Source organism: Lepisma saccharinum, chromosome 5 (genome assembly GCF_977018435.1).
Source record: "Lepisma saccharinum chromosome 5, izLepSacc3.1, whole genome shotgun sequence".
NCBI classification, from domain to species: domain Eukaryota; kingdom Metazoa; phylum Arthropoda; class Insecta; order Zygentoma; family Lepismatidae; genus Lepisma; species Lepisma saccharinum.
In genome coordinates this window covers 37,445,649-37,466,971 of record NC_139233.1, presented here as the reverse complement: position 1 = coordinate 37,466,971, position 21,323 = coordinate 37,445,649, and the positions used below count along the sequence as shown (strand labels likewise).

Genomic DNA, 21,323 nt, shown 5'->3' with positions numbered 1-21,323 from the left:
CGAGCCTAATCATGCTATATTCCTGCTCATGTGCGCCTGCATTCGGATAGTGTTACCAATTGACATAAAAAATGTAAAAAATTTAAAGTGCTCCCCTTTGCATCACGCCATGAAGGCGTATAGGGGGTGTGGAGTTAGGGCCACACACTTTCTTGATCACGGCCGAAGGTGGGGATGATGTGATCAGCATCACGCCCCTGGCCGCCTTTACCCCCCCCCCCCACGGTACCCACTTTATATGACGCTGGGTGGGCGCCGGAGCCGTTTGAACAGGTGAAAGAAAAATTACGGTCTACTTTATTAACTTTTATCATTCTCGCAATTTATAACACTTTAATCGTTTACTTGTGCATGGAACTTTGGGATAGGATTGGGTTTAAATATTCTTTAATCTGCAGAAAATAAAGAACGGAAATAATGACCAAACTTTATTACATCGAAAAAGTAAGATAAAATTATAAATAAATAAAAAAATATATAATTTGTTTGTTCAACATCGCATTATGCCTCTTTAGGTAGATGATGAGAGATGAATAGAGCAAATGCAATACGATGTTATTCTAACGAGAACTCCAGCCACAAACAATGTTGGTCATTTTACGGGCATTGCAGACACTCGTGGAACAAGTCATCAATTCTTACACAGAACACACCAGTGACGCTGTAGGAAAAAAATAAAAAACAGTACATTTCCTCTTAGGAAATAAACTTTCCAGATTTAACGTTCCGCATCAATTGCAATCATGACGTATTTCTCCACTTTTACGCACAGAAATTCTAAAAACGACATCTATAAGCCTTGGCAAATAATTTCAATTAGAGGGATATAATCGAGACGAGCATTCGATCTCCCTCCATATCAGTCTCGTCCCCCCGTTCTCAGCAATATCTCGATTTATGACACTCGTCTCGAAATATATAGTAACTTGTGTATAAGGAACATATACAGAGTGTCACTGCACAAATGTTCCTAGTGTGCAAGCCATTAAAACATACAACTTTCCTTAATAATGTTTTCAAGTTTGACACCTTGCTTTGATGCTACGAACCCTTCGAGACATGGCCGTAGGCAGGGAAAAATTTCGGGGGGGTCACTCATAATTGTTCCCATGTGCGTCGCAAGAAATTTGAATAAAATAAATAATAACAATAATTATTATTAAATAATAATAATTAAAATTTCATAATAAACTATTTTTTCCAAATGTATTATTATTATTATTATTATTGCTGTCCTTATATGCTTGAGGATACTTTTCTAATCTATCCACCAGAAGTGTGAATATGCAGCACATCTGTTTTTATTATATTTTTTTGTGTACGTTCCGTGCAGTGTGTACTGAAATGCACAGTTATTATATTTTGTTATTAAATTTTAGCTACCTTCAGGAAAAAGCTTTAAAAGTAAGATACATTTTAGTCATAAAGTTTATGTTATTTGACCATTCCCAAAACTTAATTTTTGGAATTTTGAAAATTGTGGAACCAGTTATTCTCTGGATTAAATGGTAAAACATAACTTGGTGTCTGTATTGTAATCTCAATTTTTCGATCTAACGCTGTTTTTCTTTGGTTATTCTGCTCGAATACTAACTAACTGGACTTTATTTCCGTTATTAACAATAAAACTAACAAACGTTCTGCTATTTTGTAACTTGCAATAAACGATGTCAATTCGGAGGGAGGGGGTTCTATGGACCAGTTCGATCCGACGCTCATATTGTTCCTATGCTTACCAAACAGCATTATATACAACCACTATGCACTACACAAGTTAGTGTTTTATAGGACCGCATATAGGTTAAATGTATGTACTATCGACCGCTGGGTGAAGGATAGTGAATGTAACGCGCTACGAAGCTGGAGATCCTAGGTTTGAACTCTTATCAAGGGGCGATTTAAAGACATATCGAACAGGGAATTAAAAAGTTGGAACGGGAATTTTGGTAAAAAATAAAACATTCAAATGCTGACCAAGCAAATTTATTGTATAAAAAAATATAAATTAAAAACGTAACGTTTCCACCCTCTGACAGGGTGTTCTTCAGACAAAGATTTACAATAAATTGTAGAGATGGAACGTTACGTTTTAATTTATATTTTTTATAGAATAAATTTGCTTGGTCAGCATTTGAATTTTTTATTAACATGGAAACAAGGCTTAACAGTGTTACCATTGGGAATTTTGGAACAATCCCAAGGAAATTTTCAGTCAGATCCAGGAAGAGCACTGGAATAAGGACAGCAGAAGTGAAAATGAAAAGGTTTGCAGGTGAGCTGCAAGAATTAAAACAGTTTCCCTCAAATTTCAGATTTCAAAATGTTTGAAAATTCTAGCTCGATCATTTCAGCATTGTCTCCCTGTTGTATTTTTGTAAAACTGAGAATGAATTTTTGAAAAATGTGTTAAAAATTTTGGTTTCTGAACTTCCATTATTCCAACATGCCAGAAGTTTCGGGGGGGTTTGAACCCTAATCCCCCCTCTAAATACGTCATGCCTCGAGAAACGGAATTTTATTCTGAATACGCAAGAAAGTTTCACGGGTTCACAGTTGTCAAAATCGGATTAACTTTGTATGTTTAAAGAACGTATTTCTTTATCAACAAATCAGGTGATCCTCCAAAATATTGGGAGTTGGTCGCGAAGAAGGTGCCCTAGCACTTCAAAAACATTAACTGCTAAAGAGTCTAAAAAAAAGGGCAGAACAAATTTACACCGAACTAAGCATGTGCACTCCTATTTCAACTGCTCAAACCTATAAAAGGTGCCACTTCATGTGAATAGGCGTGCACAACGAAACAATCACTCTCCACATTGGAAAAAGGGAAAGAAGCAAAAGAGAGAGAAAGAAGGAACACAAAAACAGAGAAGGGAGAAGCAGGAGAGAAAGATGTAACACACTTAGAAAGAGAGAAAAAGAGAGGTGGAGAAAGAGAGAAGCAATAGAAAGATATGGCTAAAACGAGAGAGAATAGAATGTAAAATGAAAGAGACAAAGTGAAAGAGTGAAGAAGAAATAAAACAAGAGTGATGAAAGAAAAGAAACAATTAGACAGGGAGAGAAATGAAAGAAAAGAGACAGTGTGTGTGAGAGAGAAAGAGAGACAAAAGATGAGAGAGTACAAGTAGAGAGATAAAAGACAAGAAAGAGACAATGAGAAAAGAGAAAGGGAGGGAGAGAGAGAGCAATAATACAAGAGAGTATAATTAGTGAAATATAAGAAAGGAGACAATCAGAAAGACAGAGAGACTATAAAATATAGAGAAGAGAGATGGGGAGATAAGAAAAGAGTAGAATGAGAGAAATATAAGAAAAACAACGGGAAAGAGAGACAAGAAAGTATACGAAAAAGAGAATCTGAGAGGATGAACTATGCAAGAAAAGTACCAAGACAGAAGGTAACACTAATATCTGATGTTGCACGAAAGGATACAGACAGGTTAAAATGAGTGGTAGTAAAAGGGAGATACGAATAATCAGTATATTTTACTTATTCGCGAGGAGGGGAGGTTTAGTGACATGTACAGGAAAGGAATAAACGTGCGCAAATACTACAACACCAAACTCAACATATTGTAAATGTGTGAATGATAGCACCAGAGCTGTTATCAAAAAAGAGTGTTAATTGATTGACTGATTTGGTTTATTTTACTTCGCATTTCTGCCACTTTTGGCTAATCGAGAAGATGAAGATGAGTGATATGATATGATTATATTCATGACGCGACACACAAAGAACATCCATGCCAGGCCGGGATTCGAACCCAGGACCCCTGGCGTCGTAGCCCGGTATTCTAAGCGAAGGTCTGCAAAAAGAGTGTGTTTCGATAGGACATGGAAGCCTCTCAGGATGACAGCCAGCGGGATTTGTACCTGCATCTTCCGAAAAATGAGAATAATTGAAAAGAAAAACGTTTGTTTATAAATACTTACTTCTGAGTGTAATCTCCTCCGACTATGGCAGATTCCTTACTGTTGCCATGGCAACGTTTTCCTACCGTCGCGCACGTTTCGGCCTCTTCCTTGTATCCAATGTACGGTGCGCTCTTCGGACTTCGAACCACATGCGCCAGGTAGCAGGCGGCCTGTCTGTGGGGGCACATCTGAAGGACAGTCTCTGGAGAACAAATAATGCAAACGAGATTCAGGTCAGTATATAAGGGGAGGGTTTAAGGGCTTCAAACCCCCCTCTCACTGGCTTAGTAAACATTTTTCAATGAATACATAACAAATTCAACAATTAATAAATTAATTATATTAACTCGAGGAATTTTAAAAAAGTTATTTTTTTGTCACAAATAGTCACATACTTTTCAATTACAAGATTGTAATTCTCCTCATAACTAAGCACCTTTCAGATTTTGTTATGGAAAACACTTCAATTGGCAATAATTAAAAATTATGTTGTCTCAAAATTAAAATTTAGACATATTTTTATAGATTTTACAAGATTGATTGATTGATTTGATTTACTTAACTTCGCGTTTCTGCCAATTTTGGATAATTGCGAAGATGGGGATGAATGATGATAAAATGAAAGAGATGAAGGGACAATCACAAACACATATGAAAAGCATCCCCCAAACACAAGTTCCATAGAGAAATATACTGGTCAGGGGTCCAGACGCCATAGACACGTTAGCCTGCAGTCCATGGTGTGCTATGTGAAAGTGAGATTTTACAAAGAGAAAAATGCTTCTCCGATAACGCAGTGGTAGCGTCGTTGCCTTGTAACCAAGGGATGCCCGTGGAGGCACATAGTGGTTCGGATCCCACTTTAAACTGTAGGTCCAGTCCCGATAAGGCTTTCTGTGCATAAAGTGGACTTATACAGTAAAACAACAATTCAATCAATCAACAAGGAAAAAATGTCGACTTTTGTTCAATACTGAGTGTGAGAGATATTCGGAAAGTGTCGACTTTCGAGACTTCTAAATTGCGGGGAAATTTTAGTTGCTCGTGAATACCGACATTTCGGAAAAAGCTCAAATGCATTGTAGAACTACTGAGTAACGAAAGGTTTCAGTATTGGAAATATTTTAAGGAATTCTGATAAAAGTTGCAGAAATTGACAACTTAACCAATATCTGGTCAAAGAGAAAGCAATAATGTGAAGAAAGGGATTGTATCACAGTGAATGAGTTCAGGTGAGTACTAGTTACACTGGCTGCAGTTCACGAAGCCCTTTGACACTTCGGGCATGACAATCGCTGCTTGACAACAGGGAATACCCATGGATAAAGAGGACGCCTGGTAACCTTAATATTTTATATGTAATATGCGTATTCACACACACACACACAGAGAGGGATATATATGGATATATATATATATATATATATATATATATATATATATATATATATATATATATATATATATATACACGCGCGCGCGCCCGCATATCCGTACGGTTTATCTGTGCGTTCGCAATAGACTACAAGTTTCAAAACGGATAATTAATTACACACACAATTCACGAAAACCCATTGGTCGAGTCGAGAGGGATATTTTGAATTGTTGTGTTGCTCCGATAGGGGGTTTATCAAAAAAGCTTTAATAGGAATGTGGATGTAGTGATACCTCCTTGGACGTGTCTCATTTGAAGAATTTGATATGGAAGATTTGAAAGAGGTGGTATCGGCAAGTATATTCGAATAAGTGCCAAAAAAACTGATGTTACAGCTGTTTCAGTATTAATTCTCATTCTCAACTATTCTCAACGAAATATTATTACTTCCATTGTCGTAACCAATCAATCCACTAGTGCTTGTTTAGTCTCAGTTATAGAAATGCAGGCATATGTGTGAGGAGGTGTTGTCCAGGTGGTAGAGCGTCTGACTCATTCTGGAGACCCGGGGTCGATTTCCAGGGATGAGTGACTTCATGTGGGAATTTTTCCAACAGTTCCCCTGCATGAAACGCCCTTGGGGGTTCACCCACCCTCTAATAAATGATCACCAGTGGGTCAATCCTGGAGGTAAAGGCGGCTGGAGCGTGCTAATGAGCACATCACCTCGATAACATTGCCGAGGTTGTGAATGTGTGGAGTCCACCTCCACATCTCCCACAGTTCTATCTACCACCTTTACCAATTCTTGTTAAAAACACGTCTACCCGACAAACCCCTCCTCCTTGCTACTACTACTTACTAGAGCATTGAGGCTGATTCGATCCACCGTTGATACAGAACTGGATGCCGCCGCTTCTGGTGTTGCAGAATCTCCCAAATTTGCCGCAGTTGGTCACGATGGCCTCCACGAAGAAGGCGTCTTTTGGATCCAGCACGTAGCTATCATTAAGCACAGGCAAAACCTGGAGAAACTTTTCTTCGGTCTCTCCAAACACAGCTCCAGGATCCAACCCTATGGTGAGAATAACGATTGAGTGCCAATAGTTCAATTCATAAGCGTAAAAACTGGACGCATCTAATGTGAAATGGGGTTACTGTAATTTTTACCAAGCAATTAGTTCTACGAATGTACGCTAGATGGTAAGCTAGATTGACCAGTATTCAAAGTCCCTTAAAGTGTAAAGAAAAGTGTCGATTTTTCATTTTAAGAAGTTCTATTGTAAGATTATTAGGTTAAACAGTTTTAAGTAGGATCTCGAACAAGGAATACAGTGTCACAACATAATGTATGCACACTTTGAATAATAGCCTATAACTAAAATGTTTATTAAGATTTACGTTAATGAAGGCCAATGATGAGTACATAATGAGTCATGTGTTGGGATGGGATGGGATTCTTGGGATGATATATTTGTTTTAATGATGTTTAGCAATTTTGTTTTTGTTAGGCGTGATAGGTTTGTTGCTGCTAGTTACGTCAGAATTGTTTTAGTTTTGATGATGTTAGTAACAGTACTATGCCCTATACAGAGCTTGTGGTTCAGATATAAAAATTATAAGACCCGCTTGTTTCACAAGTTTGCTGTTATGCTAACCATCCCTACAGCTGTGATCAGTGGCGACGATTAGGGGGTGGGGGGCAGTTGCCTCCCTCCACTTTTTACCACACACTATGCAGGGTTCCCACATGAACTCTACATGTATTTTCCCTAAGTTTTCCAGAATCTCAAAATTTTCAGAGTACTAAATAAGCAATACATTACTATTTTAAATTGAATGGCCTCCTACCATTTCCCTTCATAGCCATAACTTACTCAGCTTCTTTGTTATTATTATTATTATTAGAGTTGATTTGACCGATCGATAATTTAATCGATCTGATATATTTATACATAGGTTGCAATATAGTGCAATACTATAACATTTTGTTATTATTTTTATCAATAAAAACAGAATACATATGTTACAGTTTTGTAAGGTAAATATTTAAATACGCAGTTTGTTTTTCAAAGGCAAAACCCATTGCAATCAGTTGCATACAGAGGTGAATGAAACATTCATGCTCTTCAAGGAACATCTGCAATTTTATTAGATATATAAATATATTAGATCTGTACTTATACCACAACTCTGTGCACGTAATTAAGGATTCAAGGTTGCAGGTATTTATGGAACTTAAATATTTTTTCTACCTTATTACAGTACATAATATATGAAACAAATATATTCAAACTTTTGACAAACAGAAGTTTATAAATGAACATATTACGCGTATAAGTTAATTTGTAATGCATAGATCTAATAAGTAGCTCGTGTAAAGAAGGTTGATGAAGTTGTAATTATTAACATAAATTAGTTGTAATCATTATTATCAACAGGAATTTGCGTATTCTAATTCCTCAGATGTAGGGAGACTCATTGATCAATTAGATAATTATCCCTGAGATTTCTATGCGATTTTAATATTCTTCAAATTCCCTGAGATGTCTAACCAGAAAATTAAAACTGCTCTTGCTCCCCCCAGTTTTGGCATCCATTCGCCGCCACTGGCTGTGATTTCCACATGGGTTCTGTAAATACGCTCCTGGGCCACGTATTTCCTTCATGGTACATGTAGCAGCCGAAATGGCTGATGGGCCGTTGCGCCATGTAAAAAACGCGCTACTATTGGCTGGTAGCATTAGCAACGTCCATAGTTGCGAGTTCCATACAAGCGTAGGTTTGTAACCATACTATTGGGAACAGCAGTATAACATTTATAATATACCAGTAATTGTAACCCCATTTAATACAAAATATATAACAAGAACATTATGCTACATACCAAGTATCCAAACTTTATAGAAATTGTTCAAGCTGCTTCCTATAGCCCCGCATACGTGGGCTCCTAGGCTGAACCCCACCAGGCGAATGGGACATTTGTGGTGCTTCTCGTACAGCATATCCACAAACTCAGCAACGCACCTTCCTACTGGGTAGATACTTTTCACTGCGCTTATGTAACATGGCGACTTCGAATAGTTGTGCCAGTTGAGAAAAAACACATTGAACGATCCATTGACAACGTGCGCTGAAACGAAAGATACTCAAGATTGAAAGATCAAGTGTATGGTCAGGATGAGATTGAACTTGAAATACCAGGCTGTCCCAAAAGTCCTGCACCATCAGCACACTGAGCTCCAAGAGGTGAAGTTTGCGAGGGTAGGTGGCGCCATCGGTGAAAGGCTGTTGGGAGGCATAGATAACAGGTTCGTGGGATCAACTGAAGGCACGCACAGCATGTGTAGCGAGTGTTCCGGTGAAGTTTAAGTGGGCTCGATGAGTGAGGATCAAATTGCACTTCGTACAGTGCTACGTTTTTTATGGAAAAAACGACTAACAGCAAAAGCGGTAGCGGAGGAAATTTGTCGTGTGGAGAACGAAGAAGTGGTGAATCGATTGACAGCTTCCCCTTGGTTTAAAAAATTCGCTTCAGGTGATCTACGCCTCGCGGACAAGCTCCGCACGGGATGACCTCCGATGGACATTAACGAGCCTCTGCAGGATGCTGTGAATGCTACATCACAATCCAGCACACGTGTGTTAGCAACAGTGGTTGGGGCATCCAAATCGACAGTAACCGTCGCTTGCATGACATGGATTACACCAATAAACAGCCCCGACAAAGTACGCACGAACTGACAGAGGTGCAGGACCAGCGCAGAGTTGCAATTTGCCAGACATTGCTACAAAACCCGCATGATCTTCGTTTTTGGAGGAGAATTGTGACAGGAGACGGGAAGTGGGTGTTTCTGAAAACCCTGATACACGTAAACAGTGGGTGGAAAGAAGACAGGAGGCCGTCGCCCATGTGAAACAGGACATATTTGGGAAAAAGCTCATGCTGAGTGCGTGGTGGAATATTGACGGGATTGTCGATTATGAGTTTGTTCCAGAAGGCCATGCTGTAACAGGTGAACTGTATTCTGAACAATTACTCCGAGTGTATGCCATTCTGAACGGGAAATACCCGGCATTAACGAGGAGGAATGGGTTACTGCTGCAAAATGACAATGTTCCCAGTCACCGGTCTCGAAGAGTGACCAACACACTAGCTGAGCTTGACGGATTTGAGTTGTTACCTCATCCCGCCTATAGTCTGGAAGTTGCACCATCGGATTGCGGTATGTTTCGCTCTCTCTCACATTTCCTGTGTGGTCGGCACTTCAATTCATATGATGAGGTAAATTTTGCCTGTCGTGAGTTTTACAATTCTAAACCTGCCACCTGGTATCGCCATCAGATTGAACTGTTGTCGCAGAGATGGATGAAGATAATTGAACATGGAGGCCTGTACTTTACTGAATAAAGTCTGTCTTTGTTTCTGATATTCTGTGTTTCATTTTCGCCCTTGTATGGTGCAGAACTTCTAGGACAGCCTGGTAGTATTCGCTCTGTACAGTCAGTTCTAAAACTTACAAGGGAGGATATCTAAGTGTCTCCCCTCCGATTTCCATGAAACTTGGCAGGTGTATAGAGCAGTGGCGGCCGGCGGCAAGTATGATGGGTAGTGCCAACGTGATCAAGAAATCGAAAAAAAAAACTCCGCAATGCCCCCGCTCCCTCCTTGAGGTTGCCCCACCGGCCAAGATGTTTATCCTCGTTTGGTAACGTGGAAAACAGTGTGGGTTTAAGTAATAACACACTAATACGATTCATCTTCACTCACTAACCTATCTTTATATACTACAGGACACTTCACTAAAAACACAATTACAAGAGGAAGGGAAAACAAATCTTCTCACCTTCTCCTCCCCCATGCACACGTAAGCCAACTGGATGTTGAAAATATTCAAGACATTTGATGTAAAAAGAAATTGTCGAAATGCCAAAGAAAACTCGCATCACCATAGGATTTTTTACTTTTCTATTTTTAAAAAGTCTGGATGGCCCTCTAGGCGCATCTATCTATTATCAAAATGTTCATTTAACTTTGGAAAAATACTAGGTTCGTTTCTCCAAAAGTTGGCAGAAAAGTCGATAGTACCTTTTTCAAGAATTACTTCCCCAACGGGTCTTACAAATCCGTCGTATTTAGCGACTTATCTCTGAAGATGGCAACTGTGTCAACATTGAAGTTAGTCAACATAGGGTCCCTCTATACACCTGCCAAATTTCATGGAAATCGGAGGGAGACACAGGGGTCAGATCCCCACGTCAATTTGTCCTCATCTTCACATTTGAGGCGGGTTTAGCTCCCTAAAACAGTTTTTAGCCGAAACAAAAACACGTATTTCTTCCTTTGGGCCCCTCTATACACTTGCCAAGTTTCATAGAAATCGGAGGGAGACACAGGGGTCAGATCCCCACTTCAATTTGTCCTCATCTTGACATTTGAGTGGGGGGGGGGTTTGCCCCCTAGAGCAGTTTTTTAGCCGAAACAAAAAAACACGTATTTCTTCCTTTGGGCCCCTCCATACACCTGCCAAGTTTCATGTAAATCGGAGGGGGACACTTAATAACCTCCCTTGTTAGTAGATACACTGTGTCTCGTATGGAACCCTAGACACCGAAATTTAACAATCAATCACGAGAGTAGATGACGATGGATAACTCTCTGCCCCTTACCTCCTTCATATTCCATATTAAGGCACCTAATCACAACATCGTCCAAAACTAACAAAAGATAGTCAATTAATGCAAGCTTTGGAGCTAATCGCCACGTTTAAACTTGTCAAAAAAAAGACCACCCTCCGATTAAGGATGTTGCCACAAGATGAGCTCTAGCCCACCCTCTTTTGAGGTTTTTTTTAAAGTTCGCTTTATGCACAGATAGGCTAATCGGAACAATTACAATTAAAACTACAATTTAACTAAATTTAAATGTAACTAACTACAGTTTAGAAGTGGAATCCAAACCACGTGGTATCGAACCAAGAATCTCGTTAGATTACAGGGTAACAGCATTACCAGAACGCCATTGGGGAGGACGCTTACCCTCTTGCTCATACAAATTTTCAGAATAAATTGTGGTAGGCAGAGTGATACACAGGTAAATAAAAGCTAAAGAAAGAAATTGATATAATAACAGAGGACGAAAGAGAGAAAGAAGCAGAGGAATGAGACAGAGAAAATAAACATAGAAAGAAGTAGAAGGCGAAAGAAAGATTTATGAACAGAGGAATAAATTCAGAGAGGAGGATACAAAGAAAGATAAAGCAAGAGAAAATAATAGAAAAGACACGAACAAAGGAATGTAGAGTAAGCAAAATGGATAAAATTGAAAAACATATAGGAACAGAGGAAGAAATATAGAGGGGAGGATACAAAGAAAAAGCAAGAGAAGATAAAAGAAAAGAGGAGGATAAAAAACAAGATGAACAAAGGAATATAGAGTAAGGAAAATGAATAAAATAGAAAAATATGTACAAACAGAGGACGGCAGAGAGTTAGATTTAAAAAATATTAAGAATGAAACGTGAGAACATTATCAACCGTCACCACCCTTCAGCCCATCCAAATGAGGCGACCGTCCTTCCTCTTTTGTCGCCCAGAGAGTCTCAATGTAATAATTCAAACTTTCAATGAAGCCAGAGGGTAAGATCTGAATAAAATACCTCTTCCCTAAAAATGGTAAAAGAAAAGTACATTTCCAAATAAAATGCAATTTTGCACGGCTGTGAAGACAAAACACCCAGACTACCCAGAAAATCTAATCCCCAGGTCAGTACACCCTATGATAGGAATAGTCTAACACAATGTGGTGTGACGTTACCTCCAATGAGTTCTGCCATGGTAGGCGTCGTCTCGTCGTCACCGAAGCCATGGACGATTATGGTGTCTATCTTAGAAGGATCCCAAGAGGTGCTGTCCAATGCATCCACGTTCGTTTGATCCACCACGACTCGAATGTAGTTGCTCCTGAAACGAACCATTGTATCATCACCCTCTAGAGTAGGGGGAAAATGTCCATAGAGATTAAATACCCAGTCCCACGGTCCGTGCACAAGGGATGATATTTTGGTAAAATTGGCGCCAATTCTTGAAAGCACTGTTATTACTGAGACGAAGGATGCAGATACGGTGCTATGAGACGAATTTTGAAGCCCTGCAGGATTAATTGTACGAGGTAGGTAGACGATTTTTGTGTCAATAATTTTTTGAAGGTTTTTGTATTAAGCGAATATAATGGTTTTCCCGAATGACAAATAAAATGATTGATACTTTACTGTATGAATGACAGTTCTCATAACCAAGCTGTTTATGAATGTTCTTGGCATGTACTCAGTGTTACCATCTCAGAGACTTAATTCTCTCCTTGTAGCTACAGTGTGTTACGCCCACTTTCACCCCGTCATACAAAAGACTATTAACATTAACTGAAAATTCGCATTTAAAATAGTGAGGTCATATTTGTAAAATGGGACAAGCATTTTCAGCAATGCATTTATTTATTCTTAGACATGAATGAATCTATGTATATGTGATAGGCCCGGATTTTGATGACCTAAAATCTTTGAAAAATGACCTTTAAAATGACAACAAAAATCCTGTAAAATGACCCAAAAATTCGTACAAAACTCAATCTGCTTATTGAAAATATATACAAGGTGACTGGTAATTAGATGTATTCCCTGAAAGGGGTTAAAGTAGAGACAATTTGCAATAAATTTGACCATATGATACCCCGTCCGAAAATAATTGAAATTCGATTATCTCGAAAACTACTAATTTTCCACATAAAAAGATGAATTGAGAAAAAACTGCTCATTGTATGGAACTTATTTCAGCGTTTTCTGATAGCTAACAAATAAGTGGTTCGTTTAGAAAAAAAAATTCCCCATATAACAATCACATGTAAGTAACGGGTGGGTCTAAACTTACAAGTGATGATAAAAAAATGCACTCTTAGTTTACTTGGCAACATATTAATAACAAAAATGGTATGACACGAAGCATACAAATTACGTAAATTACTTCCTTGTGTCATCTGCTATCCAACAAGGTACAAATGTTGCTAACATACACATTTGTGTACAAGAAATAATACTTCATTCATCTTCATGTGAATGGAATCAATGAACAATACAATTAAAGAACATTACACGTCTTGCTCAAAGTGGGCACCTCCGTTACGAATGCAGGCACGCAGGTTTTTACGGACATTTGGTCTCTTAACTCGTGATGTGATGGTGTCCTTTGATGCGTTGACCAACTGTTAAGATCCTCTCCCTGAGCTCTTCTTGCGAGTTTACCGGTATGTTGTCATGTGGCTCCAAATGTAAAAGTCGCAAGGCGTCAAATGGTCAAATTTATTGCAAATTGTCTCTACTTTAACCCCTTTCAGGGAATACATCTAATTACCAGTCACCCTGTATATTTATATTGTACACTTACTTTATGGATCACAATCAATAACATTTGGAAAAATTCACAAATATCACACAATCATTCCGAAACAAACTATTTAACAATTGCTTCTTCAAATTGGTGTGTTGTACGGACTGTGAATAAGAAACTCGAGAATATTGCATTTCCAGATTTTCAGACAGGCTTTGTTTCGCTGGTAGTTAAACACAGATTAAGTACCGCAAGATAACATTCAGACAAAACAGAAATTGTTGAACTTCTTATGTTACAGCATGCAACGACACAAAATTTTAAAAAGTGACGCAAGATTTAAAAAACAAAGACCTAAAAATGAAGCAAAATTTTAAAAAATGACCTATAATAAAAAATGACCAAAAAATTACCCAAAAGATATACATGTCTTCAACCTGAGGAGGGTGTTCAGGATTTCTGTAATAGTTAGCAATGTCTACGTTGCACCAGTTAAAAGTTGAAATGTCATCAAAATCCGGGCCCTGAAACAGTGTTGGCACATGAAGGGAAATTTCCCTTTTGCAGGGAAATTCGGACCGAAAGTTTAGCCAAAAGGGAAAAGGGAATTTCGATTAAAAATACCACAATTTCAGGGAAATTTTAAGACAGCTGACTACTTTATTACAGTTTATGTTAAGTTCTAGTTTCATATTCACGTTTTCATTTTCTCTGTTCTTCATTCTGCTTCCTTGCATGTATCTATTTATATTTCTGTTAAGTACATCGCTTTTCTGTACCTTCGGATAATAGTAACGATGAGGATTAACGATTAAATGTATTCCTGACCAGGATCCAAACCTGGGACATCTGGTCAGGAAGCGATGAAAGTGACATGTGAAAAATTTAACATTTTTATTCGCACGTACATGGACCAACGGAAACATTACTACTACTGCTTCCACCGCCACCACCACTAATAATAATAATAATAATAATAATAATAATTACAGCTACTGGTACTACCACTACTAATACTTATTATTATTATTGTATGATTTGCTTAGGTGAAGGGAGAAATTGGTCCAAAAAGGGAAATGTTGACCCTTGGAAAGGGAAATTGTGCCCTCATATTGTGGCAACACTGCCCTGTAACATTCCCGGTCATGTTTTCATTGTAAATGAAGGTTCAGCAGGTAATGAGTGTAATGGTCCCACAGACGTGACTCATTATAACTCTCCATCGACGCCAGTTACGACAGCCAGTGTTAGTAAACTTGATGGTTGAGGTTCGACTGGAACTCCTTCGAGTGACGCAGAAGATCTCTGAGAAACGAGCGAACAAAGAGATACCTTTGAAGAAATATTATCTGTTCCTACCGTGTCCAACTACTATTTCTAGGATGAAACGACAAGCTCAACTGCTAACTGATGTGGATTTTCATTCAACAAGGATCAGGCCTGTTTCTAGCACTCAACAAGCTTCAGGTACCAATAGATGCAAGGTTGTTAACAAACCTTCTCAACCGCAAGAATTAAAGAGAAAACAACAAAAAAGTAAAGTAAAAGAATGTTCAAGTACTGGGCATTTTGCCCTTAACTGAGTGGGCATCTTACCCGGAACACGGGGTGATTGGTGTTGTTCTGTTTATTTTACTATAGTTCTGTTTCTATAAAACGTAAAATGACGTAACATGCAGTTAACTATAGCGAAACATGTAGGTGTAATTTGATATATTTGTCTTTAGAATAATTATATATTTAGTGATGATAATGGACGAACTTTAAAAAATATGGGCATATTATCCCCCGAGTGACTCTACAAAAAAGGTACCCTTGCGAAGCAAGTTCGCAAAAATTCTCAATTAGGATCCTAGGTACAGTAGAATTGGATATGGGTTTATTCATGATTTCCACTTTAGGCGGGAGATTTCTATAAGGTGAAAAGGTAAATTAGGGGTTAAAATGGGCATATAAAATTCCATGGTAAGAAAAACAAATTTAGGGATATTGTGAACATTTTGATGGTGATTTCGAGGGTTTAAGAAGTATGGAGAGTATGGCAAATCAATGGTGAATAAATATTCTTACATTTTATAAATGGAACTTGCACGCGAATGCAAATTGTTTCTTAATGCTCATTTGAAAGATATCATAAAGTAAGGAGTTAAATGGGTGAAGTGGTGTATTCACTTGGAAGTTGACTGTAAATTTGTGTCCAACACAAAACGCCATTTCATAACAAGCGATGTGCTCACAATTCTCCAGTCAGGCGCGCTTAATGTAAGCTTCAAATTACATTTTCTCTCTTATAGGAAAAAAATACCATCACCAAATTCCAATAGGATCTAGAAGGAACACCAACGCTCAGAATATCCAAAAATTAAAATAATCTACATTTCCCAATTCAACTATGAAGATTGAACACATCGAACCTTTTTACAAGAAGTGTTCGAAATTTCCGCTGACCAGGTTCACAACTACTCACCAAAATAATCAATATTCGAGAGGTCAAGGGTCAACACCTGACTAATTTGAGGCACAAAGTGGTTCGGATGGATCTCACTTTAAACTCTAGATCCAGTTCCGATTAGCCTTTATGTGCATAATGTGGACTTCAACTCCAAATATAATCCATAGATGTGAGACCAGAGAAGATAGGAATGAAGAGACTGAGGAGCAAACGAAGAGAGAAAAAGAGGACATTTTAGTATCCACTATTAGTCAAGCAAAACGAACATGCAATATTTCACTTTTGAGCACATCCCAACAAAAATCTCCGTCGACACTACTGCCCCCTACTCCGATCGACCAATCAGCTAATGTAACTGCCCTCTAGCAAATAACTGAGTGCATAGATTCTCTTGTAGACCAAATACACATTTTTGTATGGTATTTAAGGTTGTATTAAATGTACCCTTCAGAAAATACCTCTTCCCCCTTCCTGCCTCGTAAGTAATTTTTCCTGACATCGTTCCTGAATCCTGAAGTGTTGCTTTGTGAAAATTTCCGAGAACCACATGAAAATTACCGAACACAGAGAATTGTCTGACGGACCCACCTGTACACATTCTGCCTCTTACTGAGTCATAGTCCATGTGTACTTACTGATATAAATATATCTCGATATCAGGGTCTGGGCAGCTCAAGTCTGTTTTCCCTTCGAAGCATTCTAGACCTTCCTCCATGGGGTTTTCAATATTATCAACCAAATTGTTCACACGGCACGGAATTTCGTGCACATCTGTTGAAAGAAACACAAAGTGTGAGGAAATATTGCTCATATGCTTTTCAAAACGCAAAATTTGTAAACAAGGTTCTCACTCATTTAAGTAGCACAAAATACCCGGACTTTTCCAGGCAATCTTTAAGTACATTTCCAGTCCATTCCTAGTTGTTGTAACATTCTAATGAACAGGTCTTAAGTGTTAAACTGCTCTTGGTATTCAATAGAATCAAGATTATTCTACCTTGGTCAATAGAAATTAACATACGTAAAATATTTTTAAAGTATTTACTATAAAGACACTGGTTAAAAAGAATTGGAATGCTGGAAAGTACCAAAAAACACGATTTGCCCTGGCTTCTTCAGGTTTTTGGATGCATTTCATAAATTCGCTGACTTTTCCAGATTTTACAGGTCGTGAGAACTTTGTCCGTCAAGATATTCAATGGGCACATTATAGATGTCGCCACGTAAAGGTTCTTGACTTCTGAAGAAAAATAGGTACCAGTTAGATAAGTCGGAGATACATTCAACTCATAGGCGTAGCTATGGGGTGTGCCGGGTATGCCTAGGCACACCCTAATGGGCTGCTTTATCAAAGAGAATTAAAGACAGATATTTCAATAAGAGAGAAAATAAGCGGCAGTTTGTAAGAAGTTGAAAATGTCATTACTTGGTACAAATGTGCATTATCGCTGATGAAACGAGTGTCTTTAGTTTTTCGATTTTATTTTTTTATGTCATTGGAGAAAGAAGATATTTACTGCATTCTACTCTGTACTGCAGCGCCTTTCTTCTATACCTGTCACAAGCTGCACGTGTGAGAGAGAGCTTTCTCCAAGCTTACCCAAGTTAAAACTAAATTAAGAGCAACTCAGAAGCAGGATAGATTGGAAGCCCTGCTCTTGCTATTTGTGGAACAGGAAAAAGCTTAGTATATTGATGTAAATGAAGTTATTGATGAGTTTAAGAACATTGTACCCTTTGACAGACGTCTCTTGTTATAGATGACGTGTATTTAATGTATTTGTTTCTAACATTTATGAACATTTTGTGTGTGTGTGTAATTTCTATGCAATTTGATTTTTTCTACTACATATATTCAGAAATTTCCAACACTGTCATTTAGTGAATTTATATTCCTTTAAAAAACATCAGTGCAGTTAAAGAGCCAAGTGATTGTGTTGCAAAATATGCTATTAAAAAGGTGCAAGACCTCATTTTTTTTCTTTGTGCACACCCAAATATAAAGTTGTAGCTACGCCTATGATTCAACTCGTTTTTTTTTTCAAATAAAAATAATTTCTACTTACCTCATATGCATAGCAGAGCATTTTTCAACCTGGGGATCACTTTTTTCCATGAAAAACACGTTATTTTTAACATTATAATTCTTTATTTGTCGTTGGTAATTCGGCGGCCAAATCTTGACTCACGTTGTCTGTCGTCAGTTGATGTGCAGTATTGTCAGCTATAAATGCCGCACAAGCTATTCACAAAACGTTTTGAATCGAAAATTGTTCCACAAACCATTCACGGAAGGTTAGGTTAGGTTCAGTTAGGTTAGGAAAATTTAGAAAAATAAATTTAAAAAAAAAATAATAATAACATCTTGTCAAACTACCGCGTGGTTGCTACACTGACAGGGGAGGGGTTACATAACCTAACGCACGGAACATTTGATTCACATAGTCGACGGCAATGGTTGCACGAGCTATCGTGCAACGGAGATGCATGAATGACGAAAACTACCTTACTTACAGGCCAAATAAGTTGCACGATTCGAAAAAAAACTATTTCCCCGGCTTCAGAAAGTCCACAAGAACGCAATCCCGTAACTACTTTCTCGTATTTTCTCCTGTAAATTTGAAGAAATCCGTCTCCGGCTTATCTAATCGTTACCGAAAAATAATATTGCAACTCTTACAGTTTTACGCAGTCACATTTCACATTTTGAGCTATTTCCATGTTGATTTATGCCTTTAAAATCTTATGAAAAAGAATTCTATAAACTTGTCATTTTATGGGAATCTCCAACCTCGAACTTACAACACATGAAAATTTCCGAACACAATTGCCCGACAGGCCAACGTGTAAATGCCTAGATAAATGTGTTTTACGCTATATACAGCTAAATAAGCTAAAGCTTTACATTCTGTCTGTGACAAAATTGCAAGTGCTCCCAAGTTTGAGCATATGCATAGAGGCTAATATTGCATATTTGGTTGTTGAGGGGGGGGGGGGTGAAGGACAGAATATGTTGCAAACTTGTGATATAATGGATGTATATTTGTATGTTTACATATTTTTGTATTCATCGGCGTAGCTTGGGGCGTAATTTGGAGGAGGGGGGGCAGAATCGAACTTGAAGCTTAACTTTGGGGGGGGGGGTAGAGGCAGAAACGAAAAGTTTTCCATCATATAAAATTGCATCCAGGATTATTTGCTAAATAGCTGTGACATTTGCGAAATTACAAATACTTTGCTCCGCAAGTCCAAGGAGGCTAAAAGAAGTATACATTTTTACCACACCTGAAAATGGAGGGCAAGTGCCCCCACCTTGCGCCCGCAAGTTACACCTATGTTTGTATTCATCAAAGACGTATTCCAAATGTAGCACCTTGGTATACAATGTATGTGACATAAATACAGAGTAATATACAGAAACTGTTATGTTGTAGGTAAATCTTATACAATTAAAATAAATGGCATTAAATAAATAGGCTACTAATAAATGTTATCTAAATTTATAACCTGAATGATCAGAAAAAAACGTAGTGCTTAAAAAGTAAAACATTACTTAGTTATCTCTCTATTGTAGTACCGTTGTGAAAGTATTGATGGATGGAAATACTATAAAACACTATGATGTCTCATGATGTATGTTATAATTTGGGATGCTGTCCCAAATCTGGGAAAGAATTTTGCTGTCTTGTATTTATAATTAAATATATTTTTCATAAAATACAAATTCATAATATACATACAGTACATATAGGCTACATACATACACATTATACATATTATTATTACCTAAAACTGCATGTAACGTTGGAAATCAAATGTGTAGTTTTTCAATAGGTAGAATATATTTAAGTGTGTCTGTCGGATAAGAATTTCCAAGAATACTCCAACCTGGGAAATTAAATGTATGAAAACAGCAAAAATTAAAATTATATCATTCTTAAGAATCCAAGATCTATTGTTTGCTTTTGCTAATCAATATTAGAATCAATTATTAATATTAAACAAATATATTCAGGAATCAAGCCTTAAATTAGAGATGACTGATAAAGATGACGTCACACTACAATCTGCACGTACTAGTACAGGAAGCAACCTGAATTCTGATCCCTTGGGGGAAAATTATAAGCTCTCTGATTGAATAAACTCTATACATAGCAGATACTTTCATTTGTAGAAAATCGAATAGATAAAATTAACTGTTATATGTTTAAGTGATTAGATTATTTCTATCCTACAAAATTAGATTGAAAAAAATACTTGCCGTGTATAGCGCGACTGCTGCCTGGAAGCAGACCTAATATACAGACGAACATGAGATCTAGCATAGTATACCTGTAGAGGTGGATCTTCTCGCAGGTTTTGTGAACGCATTTATAGATGGTGCTGTAGGCAGTAAACATGGCTATTAAAAACAGTTGTAGTTACGTTTCCGGGAGCTGCGGACGTTGTAAATCTTTTACCCGCGGTGGGAAGCAGCACGCCTAGACCCGTCTTTGAATTTATAACAATTAAAAAGCTACGTTAATTTTATTCTTGCAGCATTATCAGTCAGGGCTAGGGATCATGGGAGAAAGCAAAAATTTTCCGAAGGGGGTAAAAATCAAAATGTATTCTTAAGTAAGATATGCTGACGGCATGTTCACGTGTTATCAGAATAAAAATGTTTTAAAGAAGAGAGGCAGAAATAGTTTGAATGGAATAAATTAAGCAGAGAACGAGATAGAAATTAGTAAAATAAGGAGGAAGAAAGGAAGATGTGGACATGTAAGGAATATAAATAATAAAGTAAAACACAGACAGTGAGGTGGGGAGAAAGATTGATTTATTTATTTTACTTCGCCTTTCTGCCACTTTTTGAATAATCACGAAGATGTGATATGATGAAATTCATGAAGAGAAACTCACAAAGAATACCCATCGGGATACAAACCCTGGATTCCTGGCGTCAAGCGCGCTGTGTTAACCACCCCGGGGAAAGAGAACCTAAGCGAAATAAAAGAAATGAGAGATTGTAGAACAATATTATCAAGACGAGAGAAAAGAATATGGAAATTTCATGGTGAGATTCAGAATAGGAGGGATAAAGCAGGAAATATGATAGTAGAAGAGAAAAAGGAGAGCATAATCAATTAAAAAACAGACGGAAGAAATTAGATAATTTTCTCCTATCATGGGCACCAACAGGGGGAGGGGGGC

The 21,323-nt window shown here is 37.8% G+C and overlaps 1 protein-coding gene across 1 annotated transcript; it reads right to left on the bottom strand.

Annotated features, from left to right (window-relative positions):
• Positions 1-523: 523 nt before the first annotated feature.
• Positions 524-16,964, bottom strand: LOC145988329 (phospholipase A1 2-like). Its single transcript, XM_083123195.1, has 6 exons — positions 16,763-16,964; positions 12,111-12,256; positions 8,181-8,426; positions 6,156-6,368; positions 3,937-4,120; positions 524-661 (listed from the first exon to the last, which is right to left on the bottom strand). Exons 1-6 carry the CDS (start codon positions 16,936-16,938, stop codon positions 598-600), a joined length of 1,029 nt encoding a protein of 342 aa, XP_082979321.1. The 5' UTR covers positions 16,939-16,964; the 3' UTR covers positions 524-597.
• Between the last annotated feature and the right edge of the window lie 4,359 nt (positions 16,965-21,323).

What these genes read in the sequence shown, in the direction of transcription:
- LOC145988329 (XM_083123195.1), bottom strand. Translation starts at nt 16,938, where the DNA reads ATGAGCAATATTTCCTCACACTTTGTGTTTCTTTCAACAGATGTGCAC. An exon ending in CATGGCAGAACTCATTGGAG is followed by an intron (nt 8,427 to 12,110) that starts GTAACGTCACAC and finishes CTTTCGTTTCAG; the next exon opens with CGCACGTTGTCAATGGATCG. An exon ending in CTATAAAGTTTGGATACTTG is followed by an intron (nt 6,369 to 8,180) that starts GTATGTAGCATA and finishes TTCTCACCATAG; the next exon opens with GGTTGGATCCTGGAGCTGTG.